General features: G+C 34.4%; 1 protein-coding gene across 5 annotated transcripts in view; it reads left to right on the top strand.

Annotated features, from left to right (window-relative positions):
• Positions 1 to 26,369, top strand: part of PIBF1 (progesterone immunomodulatory binding factor 1) — a 123,225-nt gene that overhangs the window by 76,987 nt on the left and 19,869 nt on the right. For all 5 annotated transcript variants that reach the window (XM_030036442.2, XM_041128694.1, XM_030036443.2 and 2 more), the window contains 5 exons: positions 1,172 to 1,322; positions 5,389 to 5,479; positions 8,054 to 8,156; positions 13,388 to 13,518; positions 22,888 to 22,972. In XM_030036442.2, the coding sequence (XP_029892302.1) occupies positions 1,172 to 1,322; positions 5,389 to 5,479; positions 8,054 to 8,156; positions 13,388 to 13,518; positions 22,888 to 22,972 (561 nt within the window). The remainder of the gene's footprint in view (positions 1 to 1,171; positions 1,323 to 5,388; positions 5,480 to 8,053; positions 8,157 to 13,387; positions 13,519 to 22,887; positions 22,973 to 26,369) is intronic.

Below are 26,369 nucleotides of genomic sequence, written 5' to 3'. Positions count from 1 at the left end.
TGATTTTTTAATTTCCTTTCTTATATATAGTATTAACGTATTAAGGGTTTTTTCTTACCCTTCATATAGGACATTGATCTTATTTAATAATGTAGTCACTAATATTTTGTGGCTCAGCTGCACCTGCTTTGTGAATGAACTCTTGTTTTTATTTGGATTTCAGCATAGAGTAGTTTCTCTTCTTATGCATGCTAAAACCAGGAAACAGATGGTTTATATGTTGCCAAATTTTAAACTATACATTTATTCTTCTGTGACACTAAACCAATCTTTGAGTGGCTTGTTTCTCTAAGCCTTGTGCATTCTTTAGTGTTTTTGACAGTGAATCTGGTATTACTGCTGTATACTCTATGCATACATTTCTGTATCTCAAGATCTATATTCAGTTGTCAACTTGAATGTTTGGGATTTTTATTTGGGAAGTTAGTATTAAACTTAGCTACAGTACTACTTGGATATTGCTTTACCTATTTTAGTTACTACTATACCTACCAAGAATTTTCTTATTCCAGTTGGTTTTATAATGTTTATGTTGTCAATGTTGTTTTCTATTTGCAAGCACTATATCAAGGTTTATTTCTTATATGGACCCTCATAACTTCTACTTTTGAATATGTGCTTTTTTTTTTTAAAGGTCAGTGGATTAAGTATTTACATTAGTCCTGAACTTTAATGGCATATTACCTTTCAGTAATAAGGAAATAATAAGAATCTGGTGTATCTTAAATACTAAATTTTGATATTTGTGCATTTACCATTCTGTAAAGGAACCTTATTTTTTTAAATTGATGACTGAAATCTGAATCCAGTTAAAGCAATGAAAATAAATGCATTTACACTGTTTTGACTGCTGTGTATTAATTTTTTTAAGCTGTTACCTTGCTTTTCCTAATTCTCCTTTAAAATTCTTGTAGCTTTTTCAGAGAGATTCTTAGAATTACTAAAGCCTTAGGAGTTAGGCATAAGTGGTACGACCTGTGAGTGTAATCTATGCAAGATAATATAGTTGAAAAAATAACTGATTCTTAAAGTGTTTTAATCTTTCCTGTGCAAAAGTTACATCAAATATTTAGTGTCATACTGCTAAGTATGATACATGTATTATATTTTGCCTCTTTCATAAATAGCTGTAATGCTGAATCCCTGATCTTTCCTTTATTCATTCTCACAGGTGCTTACTAAGGAATTTTATAGTCTTCAGTCTTCTAGTGAAACACGCATTATTGAACTTCAAACACAGAACTCTGAGTTTCAAGCAAGGCTAGATACTTACGAAAAACTTGAAAAAGAGCTTGATGAGATAATATTACAGACAGCAGAAGGTAAGTTCTGTCACAAATTATATTGTATCTGTAGGTGTTTCTGGTATTATGACAAGATGTCTTGTTTCTTGTGGCTCTTCAAAAGCATTACAGTGCCTGTCGTTCTCCCTCCTTATGCCTGACAATTAAGATGCAATAATTAGTTTTATAGAAAATATTAGTGACGGGTTTCTAGATGCGTTTGTAAATATGTATCAAAAAACCATGAACTTAGACATATGGATATTAAAAATCATCTCAGTGTTTCTTTTCCCCTCATTTATTTTTTCCTTATTCTAATCATCAATTATACTTAGATATGGGTTTTAGGATTCTCCTATTAAAGTATATTTTGGATACCAGGAAACCCTCTTTGTTGACAGACAATTACAGGTTTCATAATACAGTACAGTGACTAATGTGAATTTTTGAATGATTTGGGGGGAAAAGCTCTTCCTTGTATTGAATTAATAATAATTAGACATGAAGTAGTTGCTTGTGGCAGATCAGTCTATTCCAAGTACTAAACCCTGCACTGAGTTCAGGCCTGATTACTCTTGAAAGTTTTTGTCTCTGTTTGGCAAAAGTAACAATATCTGTTCTCAAGCACAGCAAAATTTCTGTGAGATCTCTATTGATTTGATTCTCAGCCTAAATGAATCCACAAAGGAATTAATTTCTAATTTGAAACTAAGACTCTAATCTTGAAGTCGTTTACCCTGTGTGTAAACAGAGTAGGACATTTTAACATTTCAAACTAATTCGTATATCTTCTTGTCCTTTTCTCTTTCTTTGCACCTCCAAAAAATAATTACAATTTATAAATAACATTTTCCAGGTAAAAGATCATTGTATAAGCTTTATGTATAAACAATAGTGTAGAGCAAAGTATATATTACTGGGATGCAGTGATGTCTGGGTATCTTCAGTAATTAGACTGTACATGCTTTTTTATTTTATACACTGTAGCTTGTACTTGTTAGAATGGCATGACTACCCAAAGGTTCCAGTCTGACCATAAGCATGTTTGCTATATATATGCTTATGTTTTAGTTGGTAACATGTTTTTTGAAGTGTATATATATAAACTTGCCTAAGGAGTATTTATGTATTAATACAGGATTTTTGGACCTTACCTTCATTTTTTCTGAGGAGAAGATAGAGTTCAGAATGCTGGTTTTTGTTTACGCTGATTTACATTTTCTTACGCATCTTGGGATGGCAGTAAAGTGTTTTACAGAACTAAATCATTCTTAACTTCTTCTTATGTATTTTAATTACTATTTATATTCTATGCTACAGAATATGACTTAAAGAAATGAAAGTTTCCAAATGGACTGTTCTGTTAAAATATAATTACTTTATTTTGATGTTGTTGGAGAAAAAAGGGAGTTGTAGTTCAATATTATTTCAACATACTTTCTATTTAATAACTAACATTTTTTTTTCTTACTATTATTATAGTGTATTTGATATTGAAAGTTAGGATTAATACTAATTAAGACTGAATTCCAGCACCGAAGTGAACTTCTGAGGAAAATCGGAAGAAATAGGAGTATTTCTTTTTTAAAAACACTTTGAAGGAGAACACAGACATACTTCCTCCTGTGTCTCAAATTATGTCCTGGTATTTACATGTCATAAATAGCTGAAGATAGGAAAATAGTTAAAAGAAGGAAATATAATTATTTCTCAAATTTAATGTGTTCTGGAAATACTCCAGTCTATCTTTCAGAGAATATAATTTAGGCTGAAGCACTGTGTGGAAGACAATCAGAATTTTCCATGGACTTTAGTGAGAATAAGATTTTACTCTTCAGTCCTGTGGTCACTTCTTTATATTTCAATACCATGTAATATTTTTTTGTTCTCCTTGAGTTACGAAGCCTCTGCTGTTTTACAATATTTGGGGGTGCTGGTGGGGATTGGGTTCTCTGGACTTTTTAATAAACTGTATTTGCATATGTGAGGTGGCTTTTGTCATATAATCATATAAGCTTTTTATTTTTTTCTTTGGAGAACGCGCATGTGGAAGAGATCACTGAATTGTGACTGTTACTCCCTCATCATTATGCCTCACTTTATTAATATTGAAATAACATGAAACAGCCTATTGAGGAAACTATCAAGAATTTATGTAGCCACTCCTTACAGCTTCTGCATGGTTTCCACATGAATAACAATAGTAAACTTTCTTGGCATTTGTCTATTCTTCCTTTTCAGGGTAAAATCTTCACTTCGGGGTATTTTTTTGCAGACATGTTGTTTGATTTTTCTTGCTCCCATTGCTTAGTATCCTTTAAGAAAAAGGTTGAGCCTATCTGTATCCTCACAGTGGCACTTTTTTGCCAAGTTGTATAAAAAACTGTTGTTGATAAGTGTCCCCCTAACTTGTAAAATGTGTATTTTACACCACAAAGTCAGGTGAAGAGCCTGGAAAGACATAAAAGCAGACAAGGGAAGCACACACTGGTACAGAACAGTACTTTGGCTTGGTATCTACAGCATTTCCAAATTTTTTGTGTGTGTGTCTTCACTATCTGACATTTACATGGACGCTACTGACAGATATGAATTTATAGGGCAGGATCTTACTGACATTTTTGAGACACACAACACTAAATTTGTAACCAAAAAGAATGATTATCACAAAGGCAGGTTAAATTATTTTTTATGTTTTTCTGAACCAGATGTATTTAAGGGACTGGAGAATTCCCTGCCATAACTAAGACAGCCTTGAAAATCTGAAGTTCTGCTGCCTTTGTACTGACACATCAGTAAACTTTTTCTGTCGTACTGGAATTTCTGTATTGTTTTTCATGTAACTAGATATGTGACTTATCACAAGTACTCTACTAGAGGCTTTTCTCTTTCCAAATATGTATTAAGAATCCTTGTTTAAAATAGCATTAAAAGGGTATTAGACAACTGAGGAAAGAACCCATAGCATTGTGCAAGTTGTTGAGAGGAGAAGGTATTTCTGATTTTGAGGTACTTGAGCATTAGGAAAGATGAGTCAGATAGGACTGTCATGTCATTTCCTAAATTTGTTTCTCCACTTCCCAACTACTTGATTCATCAAAGCTCTTGTGTGGTGCCTGGGCTGGTGTTCCCTTGTCCTCCCTCCGTCTCTCACACCCCTGCCACTCCCCCTTTCTCTTTGTCCCCCTTTCCCCCTCCTCTCTGTCCCCCTCTCTCTGCCCCTGCCTACCTCCCACACACACACTTCTTTTTTTCTTTTTTTTTTTTTTTTTTTTTCCCTGGCCCACTTTATCTTACAGGAGAGAGGAAACCTGAATTACACAAGCTGAAATATTAAAATCTGTGCATGTTTTAATCTTGCTGCTATTGGGATTTCTTTTCAAAGCAATTCCAATGTGTTTTAAGTCCTTAGAAATATGTTTTCAGAAATCAATCATCTATGGAGGCAGAGATTATTTTTAATATTTTTACTTTGCATAGACATAAGAATCTCCTTCTTGCCCTTCTCTGAAGATGAGTATGGCATTTCTTTTCCTCAGGTTATCAGAAATTTCTGATCATCACAGTCTTTCAAAAATGATAGTGAGCAGCCTCACAGTGGCATCAGCCCTCTCCGCAACCTCAGATGTGTCCCTTCTGGTTCCATGGACTTGTTTATGTCCAGTCGGCTTAAGCACTCCCTAATTTTGTCTTCCCCTACTTCCTCATGTACACATAGAATATGAATTCTTTAGAAAAAAAACCTAAACAACCTAACCCTGTACTGCTGAATTAAACTTATACTATTAGTGTGTATTTTGTGACTACACCAATAATATGAATATTCAAGGACACTGAACTCTTTTCCTTTACTTTCATATTGCATAAGTCTTATGTTGATTTGAAAAATAAAAAGTGAAAAGCCTGCTAGTGTTGGAAGAAATCAATGTATGGCACTGTTTTAATGCTAATTGTGAACCAAATTGTTCGTTACACCAACTGAAAATCTAGCTTCTAGAAAAATGTTTGTGCATGTGTATAATTATAAATAGAATTGCTTAAAAGTTTGTAAGTTCTTGCACTGTAATTTTGTTCTTCAACAGTACCTTTCTGCAATTTTTTGCAGTGGAAAATGAAGTTGAAGCTGAAAGGGTTCTCTTCTCTTATGGTTATGGTGCTAATGTTCCTACAACAGCCAAAAGACGACTGAAGCAAAGGTAAAAAGTGCCTCCTGAATTTACTTGTTCAAGATAAAGTAAAGGAAGATGCGTTCATTACATTTTGTCTTAGAATCCAGCCAGTTTGATTAATATAAAGAGGTTTTTTAATGACTTAAGTGTACAGGAATAAAATGAAGACTAGGACCTGTTCATGTGGTTGATGCACATAAATGAGCGTATACGTATTATTCTCAGTCATTTTAAGATCTTTTTTCATTGTCTTTCAGAAAGATGAATTTTAATTGTATAAAACTAAACAGCTGTAAAAACAGTTACATTTTTTACATTTATATAATAGGAAATAAGTTTTTAATACCCTAAAAATGATTGTATGTGATTGGAACAAAAACACATCTGTCAGCAAATTAAGAATGCCGAAGTTTCAGAGCATCACTATTTCATCTTTAAAAATACAGGATCTGATTCCAGTTATATTTCTTCAGTTTCCTCTGATACCATTTGATCAATAGATAAAAATGATGTGTAAGCTGAATAACATGCTTGATCATAGTCATTTTTAAATAATAAATTTATATTATTGTCGTGGTTTAACCCCAGCCGGCAACTAAGCACCATGCAGCCGCTCACTCACTCCCCCCTCCACAGTGGGATGGGGGGGTGAATCAGGGAAAAAAAAAAGTAAAACTTGTAGATTGAGATAAAGACAGTTTAATAGGACCAAAAAGGAATGGAAAATACTACTACTACTACTAGAATGTACAAATCAAGTAATGCAAGAATACAACTGCTTACCACCTGCTGACCAATGCCCAGCCAATGCCTGAGCAGCAATCCCCCCACCCCCAGTCCACCCAGTTTATATACTGGGCATGACGTCACATGGTATGGAATACCCCTTTGGCCAGTTTGGGTCAGCTGCCCTGGCTGTGTCCCCTCCCAACTTCTTGTGCCCCTCCAGCCTTCTCGTTGGCAGGGCATGAGAAGCTGAAAAGTCCTTGACTTAGTCTAAACACTGCTTAGCAACTAAAACATCAGTGCGTTATCAACATTCTTCTCATCTGAAATCCAAAACACACCGCTATACCAGCTCTAAGAAGAAAATTAACTTTATTCCAGGCAAAACCAGGACAATTACGCATTGTCTTTAAGAAATAATAGTGACATTTGAATGGCTCTATTCCAGCTGAAACCAGGACATCATGTATAGCTGGTTTTTACTACAAGTATTAGTTTGTTTAGTTGGTTTTGTCCTCTTAACCCCCACCTTCTCCATGACAAACAATATTTAAGTTCAAAAGTTCTTCATGAGAATTAAGGGCAAATGATGATCTGTTCATGTTTACAACAAAGATTTATGGGCCACGTACTATTTCTTCTGTCCTTTATATTTGTTTTTCAAGTAAGTGTTGTCGATGTGATTGTCAATCAGATTAGACCTGTTGTGCACGGAGTTACATATTGCTGAAAAAAATCATAAAAATTGTATGTAGTACTTCACTTTGGCATGGCTTCATTTGCTCTTTCATGTTTTTAAGCCTCTTCCCTAAGAATGGATTGGTGACTAGAGTACCTAAACATGGAGGGGTACAGTGATAAATTCTCTATATACGATTTTGATAATAAGCCACCAAGTTGCTGAATCCTACAAAGATGGCAGGATTCATTACAGGATACATAAATTTTTACATCTAATCCTAGGTTTAACATGGAGACTTGGCATCTAACCTGCCATTATAACTAATTTAGTTCTAATCAATACAGTCAATGGAATTTGGAGTACATTTCAGTTCACCATCCAGGAGTCCATTTTAGTGGAATATAGTCAGACTGTGCAGACTGTATGGAATAGGACTAAATGATTAATAACAGCTTGAACAACTAGGTTAGATGTCTGGAAGTAGGCTCTGCAATTGCATACTGAATCTTCCCATTGCTGCCTATGGAAATAAGCTATTGAATTGATGATAAACTCTTTTGACTTCTGACATGAAACATGCAAGTGGTTGAGGATCTAATTTTTTTAACTAGGGTGTTTAAGTAACTCAATAATCCTTTCTCTTCACTTCTAAGTTAATTTGTGGATCTGCGTAAGAGTTTATATTAAAAAAATGGCAATAATATTTAATTATTTAGCATATTAAATGTCAGACAAAACAATTTTGCCTCTGTTTTGAAAATGATAAAATACTACATTTTTCAGTGTTCCACTACAAAATATATATTAATGTGCTTTTTTTTTAATTATTTAAGGAGAAGCCAATTACAGTGATTCCCTAAAGTTGCTAAAAAGTAAATACTCATAATTAGTTGAAACATTTTGACATGATTACTGCAATTGTGTAGTGTTGTACAAATTATATAGGTAATTACTTTGTAAGAAATATTACAATGGCATAACTGTGGGAATGCTATTTCAGTGCTGTTAAATGTAATATTTTAATTGTTTTTCTAACTTTGACCATTCTGCATGTTTCACTATGTAGTTTATATATATTAGTATTTAAGCATTGGTGAAAAATTAAGGCAATCAAGTTCTGAAGTATAAATGTGAGAATTTCTTATGCATATTTTGGAAAAAATTCAACTTGAGCTTGCTTTTCATTGGCACAGTGTTCACTTGGCAAGGAGGTTACTGCAGCTAGAAAAGCAAAACTCATTGCTTGTAAAAGATCTGGAACATCAGAAGGAACAAGTAACACAGATTTCACAAGAGGTAAATTACTGCTACAAAAAAAATCAAATCTGTAGAGACTATAAACATTGCAGAACAGCTGTTCATAAAATGAAATATTTTCTAAACAGTGTTTATTATCTATTTGATGTCAAAAAATTGCCTCATAATTAACCAGAACTCTATGTTAGATGTTTTCAAATAAGTTTATATTGTATTTTGAAACAAAGATGGAAAGTGGGATTACTTTACAGGCTAAACAAGAATGTAAGCCAGACAGACAACGTTCTGATTTCTGAACAGAAGACCAGCTAGCTGAACTAGTTTGTTCTGTTTGATAGTTAATTGTTCAATGAATACCTCATTACTTTTTACACAGCTCTTCTCTTAAATCACTTTTGAAGATACTTCTGTAAATTCTTTTCTACATTGTTCAGTTCTTGAGTCTTTTGAATATACAAATCTAGGGAATGTTTACCATAAGCTGCTTTTTAAAAAAGCTAAAATTAATCTTTTTTTTTTACTTTGCTACAATGAGTTTAATTTCATGATCTTTTAATATTCTGTATATAATACGTGAAATCACATATTACATTGACATGGAGAAAAAACACTAAACAAAACTCAGGTTGAAATCTCCCAGAATTAGGGCAAACTAATTTTTTGAAATATTTTAAGATTGTCTTCTAAGTTTTTCTCATAGGAACCAAAGAACTTCTAGATTTGCTATTAGATATTGCCACCATATGGAATTTCTAGGCTGTTTCAGGAATGTGGTTAACAGTTTGATTTTTTTAAAGCTATGGTAATTATAAATTAGGATAACTACACGCAAGTACTTCACAGTGCAACTATTTGCATTTTCTACATATTTTAAAATTACATGAATTTTATATATTTTGTACGTGTAGATTTATGATTATATATACTATTTCAGCGAAAGATACATGAACGGTGAAGTTTTTGTATGTTTTTTTTTTTTTAACCAATAATGCAATTTATTTGGATTCTTCTTAGGTAGTAATTTGTATTTGACTAAAACATATCTTTCAAATCTTCTTGAATTGAAGACATCAAGAGATTTGTGAATCTAATGTTAACCTTTGTATTTTTCTCTATCAGTATTCTTTCACTATTGTTAATAAAATCTATGCTTTATTTCCCACTTCAGTCTGTCTGGTTTCCACTTCAATACATTTCTTCTTACCCGCACTGGTTTTATATTTGCTTCTAGATCACTGATGAAAGGTTCAGTATCAGTGACCTTAGTTCAAATTCCTGCAAAATTCCACTAGAAGACCTTCACGTCAGTTTTGTTCTCCCATGAGATGTCATGTAGCCCTTTCTCGATCTTTTATCATATAATTGTATATTTTAAATCAGAATGTCATCCACTACTAAGTTAAATGTCTTGCAGATAGCTAACGCATAGCTACTAAGCCTGTTAACATCAAACTCATAAGGTTAAATAAAATCTTTGAAGACCTGCTTTCTATTAAACTCATGTCTGGCATTCAGGTCTGAATGCTTCATCAGATTTCTTTCTTCCTTTTTTTTTTTTTTTAAATTTTTTTTAAATTTTGCATATGATTATAGGCCATTTTGTTTGATAACAATTACTTAAGCCGTTCTGCTTGCCATCCTTCAATAAGTGCAAAAAGAGTTTACGCTTGTAATTAATGGACTGGAAAATAGTTCATCATTCTCATGTTATACGAACTGATCATCTGACTTCTTTTCAAACAGAGGGCAAAAAATTTTATTGAAAACTTCTGTGTTTTCTTCAGCATTATATACATTTTTACCGTATCTCTGCCATAATGGGTTCTACTGTTTCTAGGATTTATTGGCTCCCATCTTTTTCATTCTAAGAGTTCTATGCCTGCTAGTACCAATTTTCACTTTGAAGTTGTAGCTCCTGTTGTAAATTTTCTGTATTTCATGTTTTATACTGATTCCTATCTATTATCTTTCTTTATATAGTTAAAGTTCTTAAACTTCTGTTTGCTGTCTTTACTGCATCCCCTGAGCTAAGATAGTTACTCCAAACTGTTGTCTCTCTTGAATTTTTTTTTTTTTGTAAAAGCAAAACAGAGATCCTGTAGACTACAGCATGCTCAGGTAGCCCATTATTATTCTTTTGATTGACAGTTTGTTCAGTCATCTAGATGAAATCTAGACATGGATTGAAAGTTGAAGCCAAAGTGAGTGGACTAACTTTTCTTTTGAACTTGGATTAAATACTGGTATTTCACTGCGGTATTTATGATACAATTTTTTTTAAAGCTCTTTCAAAGAGGGAGGAAAAGAAAAAGATTGCAATAACTACAATGGATGCTCTTTCTAAGATTCTTTTTTTGGACTATCCTCAACCAATTGCTGTTGAGCTTTATAGAAAGGAATCATATTGATCTTCTGGGAAAGTCCAGCATTACCAAGAAGAAAATACTGACTTCTCCATAATTTCATTCATTTGATGGAATTCTGATATAATGTGTCTCCTTGAAAGTTTGAACCCTATGGAAAAGCTCAGCTGCTGAAAAAATCTTGTCAGTCTTCAGTTAGTCCTATTATAGTTTGTCAGGCTTTATTTAACTGCAGGATCCTATCTATTTTCAGGTCGTGATACAGCATTAGAAAAGAATTTTCTCTTAAAGTCCTCTTTCTGTTGCTTTGTATAGCAGTGACCTGCAGTGTTAAAGTAGGTATTGAGACTTACTTCGTACTACAGGCTTGTTGACCATGTCTAGGACAAACAGAATAAAGGAATTCTCATGACCTGATCCAAGAAAGATCCTCAGCTAGTGATAATCAGTTTATTGCCTATGCAACTCACTTCATGTTACTCTCACTTTAAGTGAGTGGAAGGGTATATATCAGCTCCTGCAAAGTAGTGCAATTACTACATTTAGTGTCCAATCTAAATTTTGGAATGAATTCACTTTGCAGAGGTTTTGAACAATAGTGACAGAAATGATGGATAGACAGTGTCTTGTGTCTAGAAGGCCAATATGGTCTTTGGGTGACTTAAAAAGCAAATACTGCATCAGTATACAGTAAAAGTGATATCCTAAATAAAGAAATTTACGAAGCTGATATGTTTGGCTTGCTGCTGAATGACTTTTTTGAGCCTTCATTATGACATTGTATTTGTGCTTTTTGTATGCCTCAATTGAAACATTTTTACCAAAAGCAGGTTTACATCTCACTCTGAAAGACAGAGTATAGATCAAGCTGAACAACGATGAAATCCTTCAGCTTGGTAGAGAAGTCAATTCGGGGATAAATAATAAAAGTCCAATTGCAAGGTATTAGTTCTATCGCTTAAAAGAATGACACAGAAATACTTAAGTAAATCTTGTACATTAAGGCAGAAAGAAATCAAAGTTGCTTCCAAAAAATAAAGCTTTTGCTCAATGATAATGCTTAATTTATAATGTGTGTATATTAGTAAAATAGATCCATTAAATGCATTTAATGCTTAATTGATTATAGTTTAATGACAACCTCTTTTAAGTTTATAGAATCAAACAGGCAGCAAAGCACCACCATAGAGAGGGAAGGAATAGCCTTTTTTTGTAGCAGTAGCATGCTTTTTAGCTGGTAAAGTTAGCAAGTTAACAGATGACTTAGCAGCATCTAACCAAGCTTACAATGCTTCACTTGTCCTTTCCCACTGAAGTACTTTAATTCTTATCAGTGAGAACAATGAGGAACTTCACACGGTGGTGGATGACAGCATCCTTTGAAAGTTCTTAGGCTATCAAGAACAGGATTCCAAACAAGATCAGTTGGTAATTTTCTCCTGTAATGGCAGCCTCAAAGCTTTATACTGCAATTTTTAGACCATCCTAGAGATTAGTACTCCATGTCTTGGAATTGCCTGTGTGTCATGACGCTCTATTGTCTACCTGAAAGAGATCTTTTTTTGATAGCTTGTACTTTTAGAAAAATAATAGCTTTTTTAATTGCTTATCAATTTATTGAAGATAATTAGTTTCTTCAAGAAGATGATTGCCTGGGGTATTTTACTTCGCTACAATAAACTTTGAATTTCACTGTGGACTAAAACAGGTATTTCCTGAAGGAACTAAAGTGTTTAAATAATACTTAAAGATTTGCATTAATTTGAAGAAGTGCAATGTTATTGTCTCTCATTTCACTTTTTAAAACATGAGGTGGAGTTAACTCCCCTTTCAGTAAGGCGAGCAAAGCTTTGTCTGTATTCTGTTTTCTAATAAATGTGAACCATTACATTATAAGTTCTTAGCACATTTGACAGACTGTAGAGGGCAGAAGTAAAACTACAAGAAAAATATAATGGAATCAGAGAAAGAAGGAAACACAGTCTCATGTTTTGAAAATTGTGAATAGGAGAAAAATCTGATTTTAGGAAAGTCCTGAAATAATATTTAAGTGGGCTAGTTCTATAGGAAGGGGTTTTTTTTTTCCCCTGCTTGTTTGGAACAACACAAAATAGGACAGCTGGCTCCTGAGTCTGATTTGGCAAATGCAGGTTGTTTAATCTATTGAGAAATTTTATAAACTAATTGGAAAGCTTAACCATTTTCCATTGAATTCATTCCATTAGACCTGTTTGTGTCTAAACTTTAAAATATTTTAATTCATTTTTTAAAGAATCTAGTTGGTATTCTTGACTTATATGTACACCAGCTGCTGAAACTGCTAAATCTTGATGTGTGATCTTAATTCTGTACGTATTTTAGTGAATGATCTTGTTATATTGCTGAAGATGCAAGCCACATCATGCAAGCTTTTTAAACATAGTGATCCTAATTTTTTCAGGGAATATGGCTAGAAAGGTTTATTTCCTATTTAGGGTATGACATTTTGTACTACTCTTTATTTACATTCAATTTCTGAGCTGAAAATTCCATTGTAGTAGGATACTGTTTTAAAAAAAGTCACTTGTGGTCAGTAAGGTGAACAAACAGAGGCCTTGTCTATACTAATCTTTTTCATCAATAGAAGCTGTTACATTAAAACTCTCGAAAATGCAGATTAGGAAAGTGCAGAGAGTGGTAGCATGATTGCAGTGAAAATACCGTATAATTAGAACAAAAAAGTGAGAGAATAATGTACTAGATAGTAATTTGAGGGTAGTTTGTTTCTTTTTTTTTTTGTGAAGTAACAGGTTTGGGGTTTATATTATTATGCAATTGGTAATAATAATATAATAATTCAATAATAATCAGGTAATTATGCTTTATAAATTATAAAATTTATAGTAGTAATACTTCTTTTTGTGGCAGCTTGACAGAGCAAATTCTTTGTTGAATCAAGTACAACAGCCATACAAATATCTCATTGAAACTGTGCAACAGAGAGATTCTCAAATAAGTCTACAGAAAGAACATATCGCACAACTTGAAAAAGATGTCAGGTAAGTAAAATGACTGTTTCTTTGTTTTAAACTGAAAGTAAAATCACTTATGTGTTTATCATTAGAAAACAATTGTTATTGGCCATGAAGTAGGAGATGTTGACACTCCATCATTGACTAAGTCCAGTCTTTATGCTGGAACTCTAGCATCTGTGATTTCTCTCATACTATTAAAAGAGAGGCTTTAGGTTTGGAAAAGCAGCAATGACAGTCAGGTTTAAAGTGAGTTTGGAGTTGAGAAGAGCTCTCATGAAGTAGAGGAAAGTTCAGAAGAGTAAAAGGAAAGATTGGCACACCAGAGGTACAAAAGTAAAAATAAAGAAATAAAGTCAGAGAAAAATTATAGACTAGTCCACCAGCAAAGAGTATTTTGGGCATAACTCGAGCAGACTTCCTCTAGCAGAGACTCTCTGATTTGGTGTTATATCCAGCTGTCAGAACTCTGGCCACTGAGCAACTTCCCACTATCATACAGCTTTATAAACTACGTTTAACATCTGGTTCACAAGTAAGCTGTTATAAAATAATCTGCCCCTTGATTTTCAAGGAAGTCGATAGCTGTGTCCCACTGCACTACAGAGGAATTAGCGTTTTAACTATTAGGTGTTTATGTGGTATCTTGGTTTAGGAAACATGTACAGTAACAATTATGAAGCATTGATGTGATTGTATTATGAAGCAATTACATGAAAAATACAGGTTTTTTCCAAAAAATCTGCTGAAGCAATGAAAATAGAAGAAGTAGGACTCACCATAGCTAAATACTTTATCCTACATACTGGCTTACATATGTATCTATTCAGAGTGTTTTGATGGTTTGTGATAGTATTTGTTATGTCTTGAGGAATACCTAAAACTTCTTATTATCCAAGTAAATCTATACATAAATCAATACTTTTATAAATAAACTGAAGTTTTCATTCGTACTTCCTGACAAGATGTCTTCCACTGGGCTTAACTTTGATTCAGTAAGAATAGGTATTTTTTTTATACCAGAATCAAGTGTTTTTAATATTTTCCTAGACTTGATATATTATAAGAAAAACTTCAAAGGTAAATTATATTTTTCCAGGAGATGAAAAATCACAACATTCGCTATATGCAGGATCTTACTTTCCAATTACGAAAAAAATCATCAAAGTATTGGTCACTAGCAAATTAAATTTTTAGATTACAATAACATGAAAACGCCTTTCATTATTCACATACTAGTCCAAAAGTTTCTCAAAAGCTAGGAAAAAAGGGAGTAAATAGGTGAGGTCATTTCTGAAAGTGTTTGCTTCATGCCTTTAAAATATATAACAACTTAAATGCATTATTAACATTGATTCTCTTGAGGTTTTATGGCTCATTACAAATAATCTGTATGCCCAGATATTCTTCCTAAATTTAGCCTACAACTTAATGCACCTAATTTAGGAACTTAGGCAGGTCAGCTTTCCTTAGTAGTTCATGGAGGAAGTGGCATCTTCAAAAAGCAATTCAGATTTTGGATGGAGTGAGTCATTTGCTAGAGATGCCTGTTACTTTCCTTTAACTATAAAGGGAATTTTTGGCATCTTAAAGTGCCTGAGGTTAAGGAAGAAAATGGATCTGCACCACAGTGCGAGCATTCATGGTAAACATACCAGCAGTACTCTACTGTGGTGAGCTGGGGTGTGCTCACCACTACTCCATGTTTCTGTAATGAAAGTGTGGTCTGACAAAAAAATATTTTTATCCTTAATGGTTTTATAGCAAAAAAGTAACATTTACTTTGCACATCAAATGTTTTTGTAAGAAGATTTTTCCTGTAGTTTCCAATATTCCTTGTAAACTAAAAATAACTATTATTCCCTTATCACAGGTTTGCCTCAACTTTGCCGTAGTTTCATAGGCCAGTGAAATTCTTGGAAACAGCCTAATGTCTTAGGGCTTTTGGTACCTATCAGTAGTCTCCAATTTTGCTATTCCTAACTCTACATTTAAAAAAAAGTCCTAAATTGTTAGTTGATATTCCCTGGAGCGCAGGAGAAATCATAATCTGGTATCAAATTGATAATGTTGGTCCTTTGCTTTCCCATAAGTGAGAGGAAGGTTAGAGGAAGGGATTTCTTACCAGAGGACCATTACATTCCAGCAATCTTTTGTTATGAGGATAGCCTTTTGGAATCTGCTGATGGCCGTTTTAAATTAAAATATCCCTTAGGTGATTTCAGATTACTTTGGGGACCAGTCTAGCTCCCAGCTATTCCAGAACTGAATCAGAATGGGATTTAAGTAAATTAATGATAATCCCTACCCAATATATGCCAAGTGAAGCTCTGCTGGATCAAAAGATTTAGACCACTATTCCTATCCGTCTTAGTTTATTAAACAGCATTTTGTTGGTTGGTTTGTGGAATATTTTTGAGAGGATCAGTTCAGAGAATTAATGTTCCTCAAGGAGGGCCCTAAATTCTGCAGATAATGTTGGTGCTCTTAGAAAAGTAATAGTGAATTCATGGTTTATGAAGCCTGGTTTCTCTGTATCTCAGAGCTAAGGGAAAAAGTTAATATTTGTGAAGCCATTTCAAAATGAATTTTTTTTTTTTTTTCAAACGTTACTTATACTTAATACTGCAGTTCTGCAGTAGCCTCTTCGAGGTTTAATTTATGCTAAAGTACATTATTCTTTTTTTAAAATTTTACATACAATACATGCATTAGTTTTATTTCTAAAAAGCAATATCACAAGTACCAGCTAGCGGAAAAATAATGTTCAAATTCTTGTTTTCAGGCAGACCTTTAAAAATACTAGTGGTTTTTTTAATATAATTTTTTTTAAATCTCATAGTTGAGTACCAGATTGTAGAAAAATTAACATAACGTTGATATCCCTGCAGCCTGACAATCAAGACTGAGTACTTAGTTTTATCCTCACAGCTGCCCTGTGCTTGATCATGCTTTTCTTTCCTTTGTATTTAGTGTGCAGAATCTATGGTGGAGGAGTGTTCTTTTCGTGTTGCATTTTTATCTCACCTGCTCAAGAGAGATGGTTCTGTGTTATGTAAATCATGGATTCCCTAAGTAGAGCAGTCACATCTGTGTATCAGTGCCAGTGTTCTCTATCACCTCTCACTTAACTTGAGTGTGGATGGATCAGTGAGGACTAATTTGCAAGTGAATTTACTTTTTCGGACTTAATCCATAATTGGCTTCTGTGCACGGTGATGACGGCCAATAATCTTTTTAGAATGTACTCCTAGTGCGGTTAGGTTCCAGCAGACTTCCCAGGATGATGAATCAGTACTTTCTTGCAACCTTATAAATGTTTTGCAGCAACCTCCATTGCTTTGTATTTCCTTGTCTATTGAGAAGGCTATTGGTTGTTACTGGATGTGGGTTTGATTCTCTGATGAAATAGACAGTCTTGATGAAATCAGCACAAGAGGAAGGCAACTATGAGGAAGGCTATCTATGACAGCAGTCTCCTTAGTTTGGGCTGTGGGTATTCTTGTGACACATTTTTATGGATTTTTCACAAAATGGCCTAAAGTGACTCATAATGTGGTCCCTTGACAGGCAACAGGATTCTCCATACTGCATCATTCTATGAAAGTGTCATTTCTGACAGCAGTTATTTCCACAAGAGGAGTGGGACAGATTCAGGTAGATCATTTTGATACAGTACTCTTGAGAAGTCCTGCAGATCCATCTAAGTTTCCTTCCAATGTGGTCTTCAAAGTTCACTTTAACCAGAGCAGCTTACATGCCTTCATCTTTAAGTGTCATACCTCTGGAGCTAAGCCTGTCTTTCAGACCCTCCATATCAAAATGTCTTCCTCACTTGAAAGCACTATTCAAATAGTACTTAAGGTTGCTTGTGTCAGTAGCTGTCAAACTGAATCATAGAATGGTTTGGGTTGGAGGGGACCTTTAAAGATCCCCTAGTTCCAACCCCCCTGCCATGGGTAAGGACATCTTCCACTAGATTAGGTTGCTCAAAGCCTCATCCAACCTCTTCTTAAAAGGAGAGGAAAAGTCAAAATCGGTGCCAGACTAAATCAAGGCCTTTAAAGTAGTATATTCCACCAGAGCTGGAGATACTGCGGTGGCTTGCTGAGAAGTGTGTCTGTTCTGGACATCTTTCACACAGCTCTGTGGATCTTTAGCCATACTAAGAACTGCAAGAGCTTTTGTAGTTGGGGTAAATGCTTAGCTGACCAGCTATCATTGCTGTTAGTTATTTGCATGAACAACTTGGGGACCCATCTCCAGGTTATTACAGGTGTGTGACATTACTGCTTAGATTCAAGTGTGAAGGCACAAGTGTATTACCACTCAAAGATAAAAGGAGAGGTTGTTCAGGGGTAATCAAAGCTCTGTCAGATGTGGCCCACACGTATGTTCACTACCACTCTCCTTCCCATCCCCTTAGAATTCTCCCAGGCAGGCTGGGGCTGTGCCGGCACTTGGCCGTGGAGAGAACTGAGGTGGCCCTGGGAGCAGAACACTTCGTGTGCTTGTGCACTGAGTGATGCACCTGCAGATACGCTTCGGATACAAAACCTCTGGTCTTGAGTGACAGGGCATCTGCAGGGTGAATTTATAGGTGGTCCGCATATCTCAAAATATTCTGTTAAGTAACCTCTCATTTATGTTAGCCCACATAGCACTCTCGTTAATAAAAGTAAATAGTGATGGTTAATAAGAGCAGTGGTAGGTATGAGGATGACTCCTTCCTACTATAGAAATCTCTCTAGCATACAGCTCTTTAACCAGAAATTAAAACATCACATTTAGCACTCCTTTTGAAAAGAAATGCCTTGTAACTGTGTCATGCTGTGGGAAAATAAATCTCTGAATTTCATTCTTATGTGTGTAGTGAAGTAATTGTAGTTTTAGTACATAATTTTCTGCTAAAAACATCTAGGTTTATAAATAACTGGAGACATTAAACAGGACTTCATTCATAAAGAGAGGGTATTTGTTTTAAATGCAGTTACTCAAATTTCTCAGCACCAGTGACTGGTTTTAAAAGTGGTTCACTTACCCAAAAGCACTCCTCAAAAGCCTAACTGTGTGGCAAATCTAGAAGGAGTACAAGGATTTTGCTCACTAAGAAGTTATGTACTGAAATGTTCCTTACCTAAACATTTTGGGTTCTCTAATTGCCATCCAGACATTATAAAGCTCAGCATGCAGTGTTAGCTGAGTTTTTCCCATCACAGAATGGGCAATGAGCTTTTTATGAGAACGTTACCATTCTGTGAAATATGCATCATCTATTCCAAAACTACTACAGTTTACCTGAGAAATGTTCCAAACAAGATTTGTAGAAATACATATTTCATTTTTTTTCTACAAATGAATGTTTTCTGACCTGTATTACAACTTCTAAAAAGTTGTTTGGGTTTTCTTTTTTTTTTTTTTTTTTTTTTTTTTTTTCCTTTACAATTTGAAAAAGTAATTTCTTTTCAATTTGGACACTGCACAGATGAGTTTTTAAGACACCCGAAGCACTCCAATTAAAATCATTAAGCAAAACTCTCCTAAATGCCTTTAAAAATCTGATCTGTGGTTATTTAGCTGCACAATGAGAGATCACAATTTCTTCATGTATTCTCTCTTCTAAAGAACTTTTATTTGCAGAATTTTTTATACCTCTCTCTCTAACTACATGACTTAGAAAATTTGACTTAGACTTTAAAAATTAGCTGTCTGCTCTGAGCTATTCATCTGTAATTTGCAGAGAAGGGATAGATGCAGTATATGCTGATACTATATATTCAGTTTTATGTACAAAACCTTCACATATACTATTTCTGTGTTTGATTTTTTTGATGGTAATTTTTATGGTATATGAACATAACAGTTTTCAACTTCATCATGCTGTAATGTGAGATTAACAGAAAGGCAGAATCCTTATTTCTTACAGCATTTGGGGTACACAGTTCACTGAAAAAGAAACCTACTTTTTTTCAAACTGAATAGAAGTAATAATGAAAACTAGTAACATATAAAACCATGTTTATTTAGTGAGTCCAGCATGAGCATATTATCCAGAACATCTAATAATAGAAGCTTCTGAACAGGATAGTAGCTAGTATAGTTAGACCAGAGTTTTAAAAGGTGGCTTAATTGCCCAAATTCAAAAGGCTTTAGAAGTCTGAGACTGGGAAATGTTAGTCTCCATTCTCCAGAAAAATCAAGTCACCTAAAAATATCTTACTTGTGATATCCAAGCTACCTTTGCTTTAGATCCTGAGTAAAGTGAAACAAAACAAGCCAGTGGTTGCTGTGAGCAATGTGTATGTATACGACAAGTGTATTCCATGGTAAGTCCTGCATTCCTGGTACCTGGATTCATACCTGGTTAGGTTTTGAAAGCATGATGGAATGAAACTGAATCTCCGCCCAGACATTTTGGTTTCTTCTGGAAACCCAGGCACACAGAAAAAGCAGGAGCTGCACTACTTTTCAGTTAATTCTCCAACCTGGACTTTTGGGGCCACAGTTATATGATGTATCGCAAAGGGCACCTTCTCCACACTCAGGATGGAGCAATCAGTGACCAGGACTGTGGAGCACAGCATGATCTACACTTGCCCTGCAGTGTGAAAACAGTCATTTGTGCGTTAAGTAACTCCGGGGATATTAGGTCATTTCAACACAGTCCATTTCTCCCAAGCGTTCACATGTTTTCACCCCAGGACAAGTCACTGGAAGACTTCTTTTAATGTTTAGTACTGTAGTACTTTAATACATCTCTATATCATGAAAACTTAAAAGTATGCTTAGTTAAAGATGGTCAGGAAGATCCTGTCTCTTCAGATGAAAGTTATAAACCTTGAGCTCAGGTGTGAGAAGCTGGTTTGTCTAGACTCATAGATTGTGGTTTCAGAATCATAGTAAGACAGTTAAGGCACTCCGTCACCAAGTGGAGCAGTCTCATCCTTACCTTCAGCTGTGGGTTTCCACTGTACATGGAAGATTAAGTTGTTTTGGTGATCCACAAGAAAAATAGCCTTTAAAAAGACTCCAGCTTCCATCCAGTTCAGTGGAGTGACCTACTTATGTGGTCACAAATTTTCTAGTACCAGCACAAAGAGCAGGTTACCAGTAGCTGGTTAGGGAAGGATGATCTTTCAGCAACAGTTTTCACTTAGGTCAGCTGAAACAAACTGTAAAGCTGCTCTCTGTTTTGTTACACTGCTAATTAAAACTGGATTAGGTTAAACTACTGTTTGATGGAAGTGTAGGGTAGTTTAAAGCTAGAACCTCCTTGACTGCTGATATCCAACATGCCTGTTCAGAATGTTTTCATAACAGGGACTGAAATGGTCAGTCATCTTCCCAAAATTGAACTTGTGAAGGTATTTCTGCTTTACTTGGTCATTATAGGTGTGAAATTATTATCGTTGTGTCTAGTAACTGCTTTCTCGCTCTGTTAAATGTATATATGCCTCTTTTGCAGAATTCTTTCAGAAATATATTAATTATTTCCTTGTATTTGCAATGATGAAAAAGCATAACTATTGCAAAACTACTAAATCTGAAGTCTGCATGTGCTTTGGTAATTCTGTATTCATATGTATGACAGAAAACACATCAAGTGCTACTGAATGATGTGGTAGTCTAATTCCTGTATTTGACCATAAACAAAGAAAATTAGAACTGCTCCACATGGATCAGTCGTGTCATATTGTTTCAGAAGGTATAACTAGAATAGGTTCTGTTCTGTAGATGAAATTGAACCTTGAACATGAATTTCTGGTTTAGTCATGAATGCTGATGTTTATGCTTATTCAGTACACTATTTAAGGCATAAAGGAACTTTTATTATTGCCTCTTTAATAAGTTTGTGAGTCATTCTCTAAAAGGATTGGTTTATGCTGTTAGAAAGTACAGAAATCCAAGAAAAAATGACATAAGTAAGTTACAACACATGAACCCGGGAAAAAAAATAGTACAGCAATTTCATCGTGATTAAAAATGTCACAGAAAGCAAAATTCTTGAAAATATTAAAATATCTTTGTAGTTTTTCATAAATGTTACTACTTTCCTTTTAAATAACTCAGACAACTAAGCAATTTGGCCAAAGCATACAATTTTTCTGAGAATTAATGAATGCCTAGAAGGAACTGACAGTCATAATTTACAGTACAGAGCTTGCAAGGAACTGCCAGAAAATCTCTGGGGCAAAGGATGATGTTGCTTATTTGAAACAAGCGGATGATACACAGCCAATTAAAGAAAAGGTTGATTTATTTGGTTGATCATTTCTGGATTAAATACTGGGAATATTAAATAATTTGTGTTTGCAACATATGTAATTACTCCATTCCATTTATAAAATTTTAATACATTTGCTTTTGAACTCCTGACCTGTATTCAGTATTACATATTTATACTCTATATGCAGAATTGCATTTTGCATAGTTGTTGATTTATGTTATAGTTTATATTGTTAAACCTATTTGGTTAAGTCATGATAATGACATATATAACATTGGTCTTCCAAGAAAATCTCTGTAGCTGTTTTAACAAACTAGTTTATATACTGGCATTATGCATTCATTAGTCTGAAGTTTATTGTTGGAAACTGATGTTGGGGCTAAATATGAAATTCCTTTAATTCTATTAGAATTACTGCCTGGAATCAGAATGCGTATGCTAAACATTTCAAATGTTCATATTCTATAACTAAAAAAACAAAGAACAATTAAAGTTAAACTTGACATTGTCCTATACAAGAATGCCTTCATGCTAAAACAGCTTTACTTGGTTCACAGGACAAACTTGATCCCATGCATTATCCTGGAATATAAAATAAAAAATGGCAAAAATACATTTACAATTTCTATAGAAACTACACAGTGAAAAGGGAGAGCTGGATGTTGTTTTTCCTTGTATTTGTTACTTTAAAAATTCCAAATACAGTAATATAAAAAGAGGTGATACTGAGAGAACAGTGTGTGCTGCTACTAGTGATGCATACAACAAAGAAATCCAAATTTTGATATGGAAGTTGAGATATAAGGAGCCTTACTTTGCTTATAAAATGAGCTCATTTTGCCTAGAAGAAATCAAGAGATATTAACAGAAGATTCTGATAATTTAAATTACCCTTCAGAGAATCAAAAAAAGCCTCCCCATATTTTATGAAGATTTTGAATAGCATTTCTGTTTGGCTAAAATAAGATTTTATATGTATCGGTACATTCAGGCCCACTTATAAAAATTCCAATTCTTGAACATAGAGAAGGATCTTTTGATACAATTACTTGAGCAGATTTTCATTGTTGCCAGTATTTAGCTTTAGAAAATGCATGTTTCAGCCAGAATACAAGATTAAAAGAGATTATCTGTTGCTATTACTGCATTTCCTATCCTCTTTCTACCAGTCTTTTAAATAAAGAAAAGACAGCTTTGCTGCGTGTCAAGAATCAAATGGCAGCAGATTTGGAGAGACTTCTAAATCACCGTGAGGTAATCTTCCTGCTTTAGCATTCCTACCATAAGTGCGTTTTTTCTCTCCTCAGCCTTACCTCATGGGAAAAAATTGGTTTACTTTAGTTTGATTTGTTGGGGTTTTTGTCTGTGTCGTTTTCAGAAACACAGGTGATGGTGTCTGTCAGGCGCTCAGGAGGCTCTCAGTTGCTAAATTCTCTCTCATGACTTAGTCTCACTGTTCTTTCTTATGCATACAACAGACATGCCTTGCAAAGTGTTTAGCGTTTGCAAGCTTTTAACAAGTATTTAGATAAAGGTGATGAAATTGATACACATGTACACAAGGCCTGCATGTGCCACGGTATCTCTCCCTGCTCTCCAGTCATTGAGACTAAAAACCTGGACAAAGCATTGCACAATTCATTTCCATCTGAGTTTCTTTTTAAATCCAAAACAGGACAGTAGTCACACAGGTTTCCTCCAGACAAGAGTCAGGGTACTTCTTTATGTACTTACCCGAGTTTCATCCAAGCAAGGAGTCAGGGTGCTGCTGGAATACACTCTCAGATCTGAAAGTATGCAAAATCTTGCCATTTAGACATAAATGCTCTATATGGGGATTCCTAAAAGGCTTTTGTCAAGATTTCTCTCTAAACAATCTTAAGAGACTAACGTGTCACGGAGTATGAGAGAAAATCTTTCTGCAGATTAAATGTCTGAAACAAAGGATAGAAATAAATGAAGTTTACCGAAGGAGTCCTGTACACAAATGATCTGAAAAAGAGTGAATATTAATACAGAAAGTTTGCTGAAGCTACAGAATACTGAAGATATAAAACCAAAAGCTGACCTTGAGCAGCTGTTAAATGATCTCCCAGAGCTGCTGAATGATACAGCAAGGATTTGCAGAGAAAATACGTCATTAATGAATCAAAAATTATGAATGTGAGGAAAAACAACACAAGTTATATATATGCAGTGATGGGACCTAAATAGCCAGTTACCTGTTCAGAAAGATCATCACAGAGTCATTATATCAATAGTCCTCTGAAAATATCCTTTCAATTCTCTGACTGGGAGGAGAGAAGATGGGGAGATTCCTTTCAAGGAATCTACAATTCCCCTAAATTATCCTGTCTGAGATTGGATTATCACTCATTCTAATACCATTATTTCCACAGAAAACTGACTATCCATGTACCTCTTGAAGTCCTCTCATTCCACCTCCAAAATTGTTCTCCTCCATCTCCTTTCCTTGCTATTCCGCCAAATTCCCTTCTTAGATCAGTAAATCAAAACCCATGTCAGGAATTGGTCCAAACCAGTTTGTCTCTGCTGACGAGTTACAAACCCATTTTTTGTTAGAACCAAACCAAAACAATTTCACAGACAGCTGCGTCTAAGTGAGCCTCAACTTTAGTGAAAACTGTACTAATCCTGTTCCCTGAGTGTGCATCTCAAATGTGAAACACTCACCTTAAAAGTAAAAAGAAAACAAGTTCTTAAGCTGTTTACTTTCTATGCTGAATTGCACTGTATGTTTGTCTGATGCAATTTCCTCCTAGGATAGTTTTTGCATTTAACTCTCTGAACTGATTGTAGTGCTTGTGAAGTTCCATGCATAGAGATTAAAATAGTCTAATTACAGAAGAGAGTAATTGAACATGCTTCCCCAAACTGCAGGTGTCATTGATCTGGCAGGATCATCTGTAGGTGCATTAGAAGTAATCATTTGATAGCTCTTATTTCTGATGTCTGTACCCACAGCGTATATTTAAATTTCAAATTCAAGACTGAGATGAAGGCAAATATTCAGTTTGGGTTGTATTTGAGTTTGCTTTTTTTCTTTTGGGTTTTGGTGATTTTTTGTTTATAAGAGACCCACTGGTCTCTATTAATGTAATGGAAAACATTTAAAGCATTTCTAGATAATTTATAAGCCTTACCATTATATTAATGCATTATCATATCATTATGTTAATGATTTGAAAAATACTCTGAGGGAACGTGACTTAATTGTATAAACATGTAGTGAATTTTCTGAATTTCCAATATGATGTGCCCTTGGCAGGCTAATTTCAAATTAATTTCTTTCAAAATTTCCTGTTCCTACTCCTTCTCTCCCAAGTAGTGCTGCTGCCAAGTAGTTATGCTCTCAAAGTAGTTATGCCTTGGGTGCCTAGTTTTAGTAGTGTCATATCAACCAAGGTGCATTGCAGCTGATTAAAATCGGTAGGAAGTGATAAATGAAGGTAAAATTTAACAATGTTTTATAAGAAAACTACAAATTTTCTGCCTCAGAGCTAGGTGACATTGTTTATATCCAAACAACACTAGCCCCTGTGAGTAGCCTCATAAACTAATCCTGATATGCAGCAGTTTGCTGCTTTGTGTCATTTCACCACTTAAAATTTTCAAACTGTGGCAAACAATGCAAGCAAGGCTGAGTGAGGCAGGCTTTATAAAGAAGAAAGCAAATACTCGAGTCTGAAACAGACTTCGTCTTGAATGTTCCTCTTACCCTGGATGTTAGAAGTAGAGCAAATATTTCCAAAATTGTTACTGTTTTGTTAAATTTCTTTTTATATCTGTTAAAAAATAGGCCATATTAGTCATATTGTTTTACCTAACAGTGATAATGCTTTTTTCAAGTTGCCTATGCAGAAAAGGATATAAATACTGAAAAAGAAACATTAGAAGTTGCGTGTTTGGGGGAAGAAAATTATGAAATGCCAGTACAACGCACAAAAAAACCCTAAGAAACACTAAAATAAGCTAAGTTGTTTTAGGAAAATGTGTGAAAATAACAAGTTGCTTTTGTGTGTGTGTGTGTATGTTTAACTTTTGTCATTTGTGTTTATTCCTAATGCAGCCTTTTATTTTTTTTACTTTTAATGCAGACTTCTTCCAGTAGTTTTACAGTTTATTGATTCCTCTAAAAGGCAATTTTCTCATGTATTGAAATCTTCGTACAGGATAGGACAACTTAGTTTACAGTGAGTTAGTCTTCAACTAAATTTTTTTGCCATCTTAATAAAAAAAGTTAAATATGCAGTAACATCACAATTTCACAGTAACTATCCCTGCTAATAGAAAAAAAACAATCCAAATTTTCTAATCTTGGGTTAGTAAAGACTTAACTTCATTTAGACAAGGTATGTGTTTTTAAATAAAAGTAACATGCAATGTGTAAATACAGATTTATGCAATTTGAAAAAATATGAATTACGGGTTTATGTGTTCTGTACGTGCTGTCATGTAGTATGATTACTATCAGTCTTGTTGAGTCATTGCACATACTAAACTGTCATGTCTTGTTAGGAATTACCTTGTTGCCCTCATGTTTGCAAGTAAAAACATTAGAATTCTTGAATAGATAAACCCAAGATATTCATAGTTAACATAAAATGGAGTTTAGGTATGTTAAAAGTAC

This window comes from Aquila chrysaetos, chromosome 14, assembly GCF_900496995.4.
Source record: "Aquila chrysaetos chrysaetos chromosome 14, bAquChr1.4, whole genome shotgun sequence".
Taxonomy (NCBI): domain Eukaryota; kingdom Metazoa; phylum Chordata; class Aves; order Accipitriformes; family Accipitridae; genus Aquila; species Aquila chrysaetos.
This window is presented reverse-complemented; position numbering and strand designations above follow the sequence as displayed.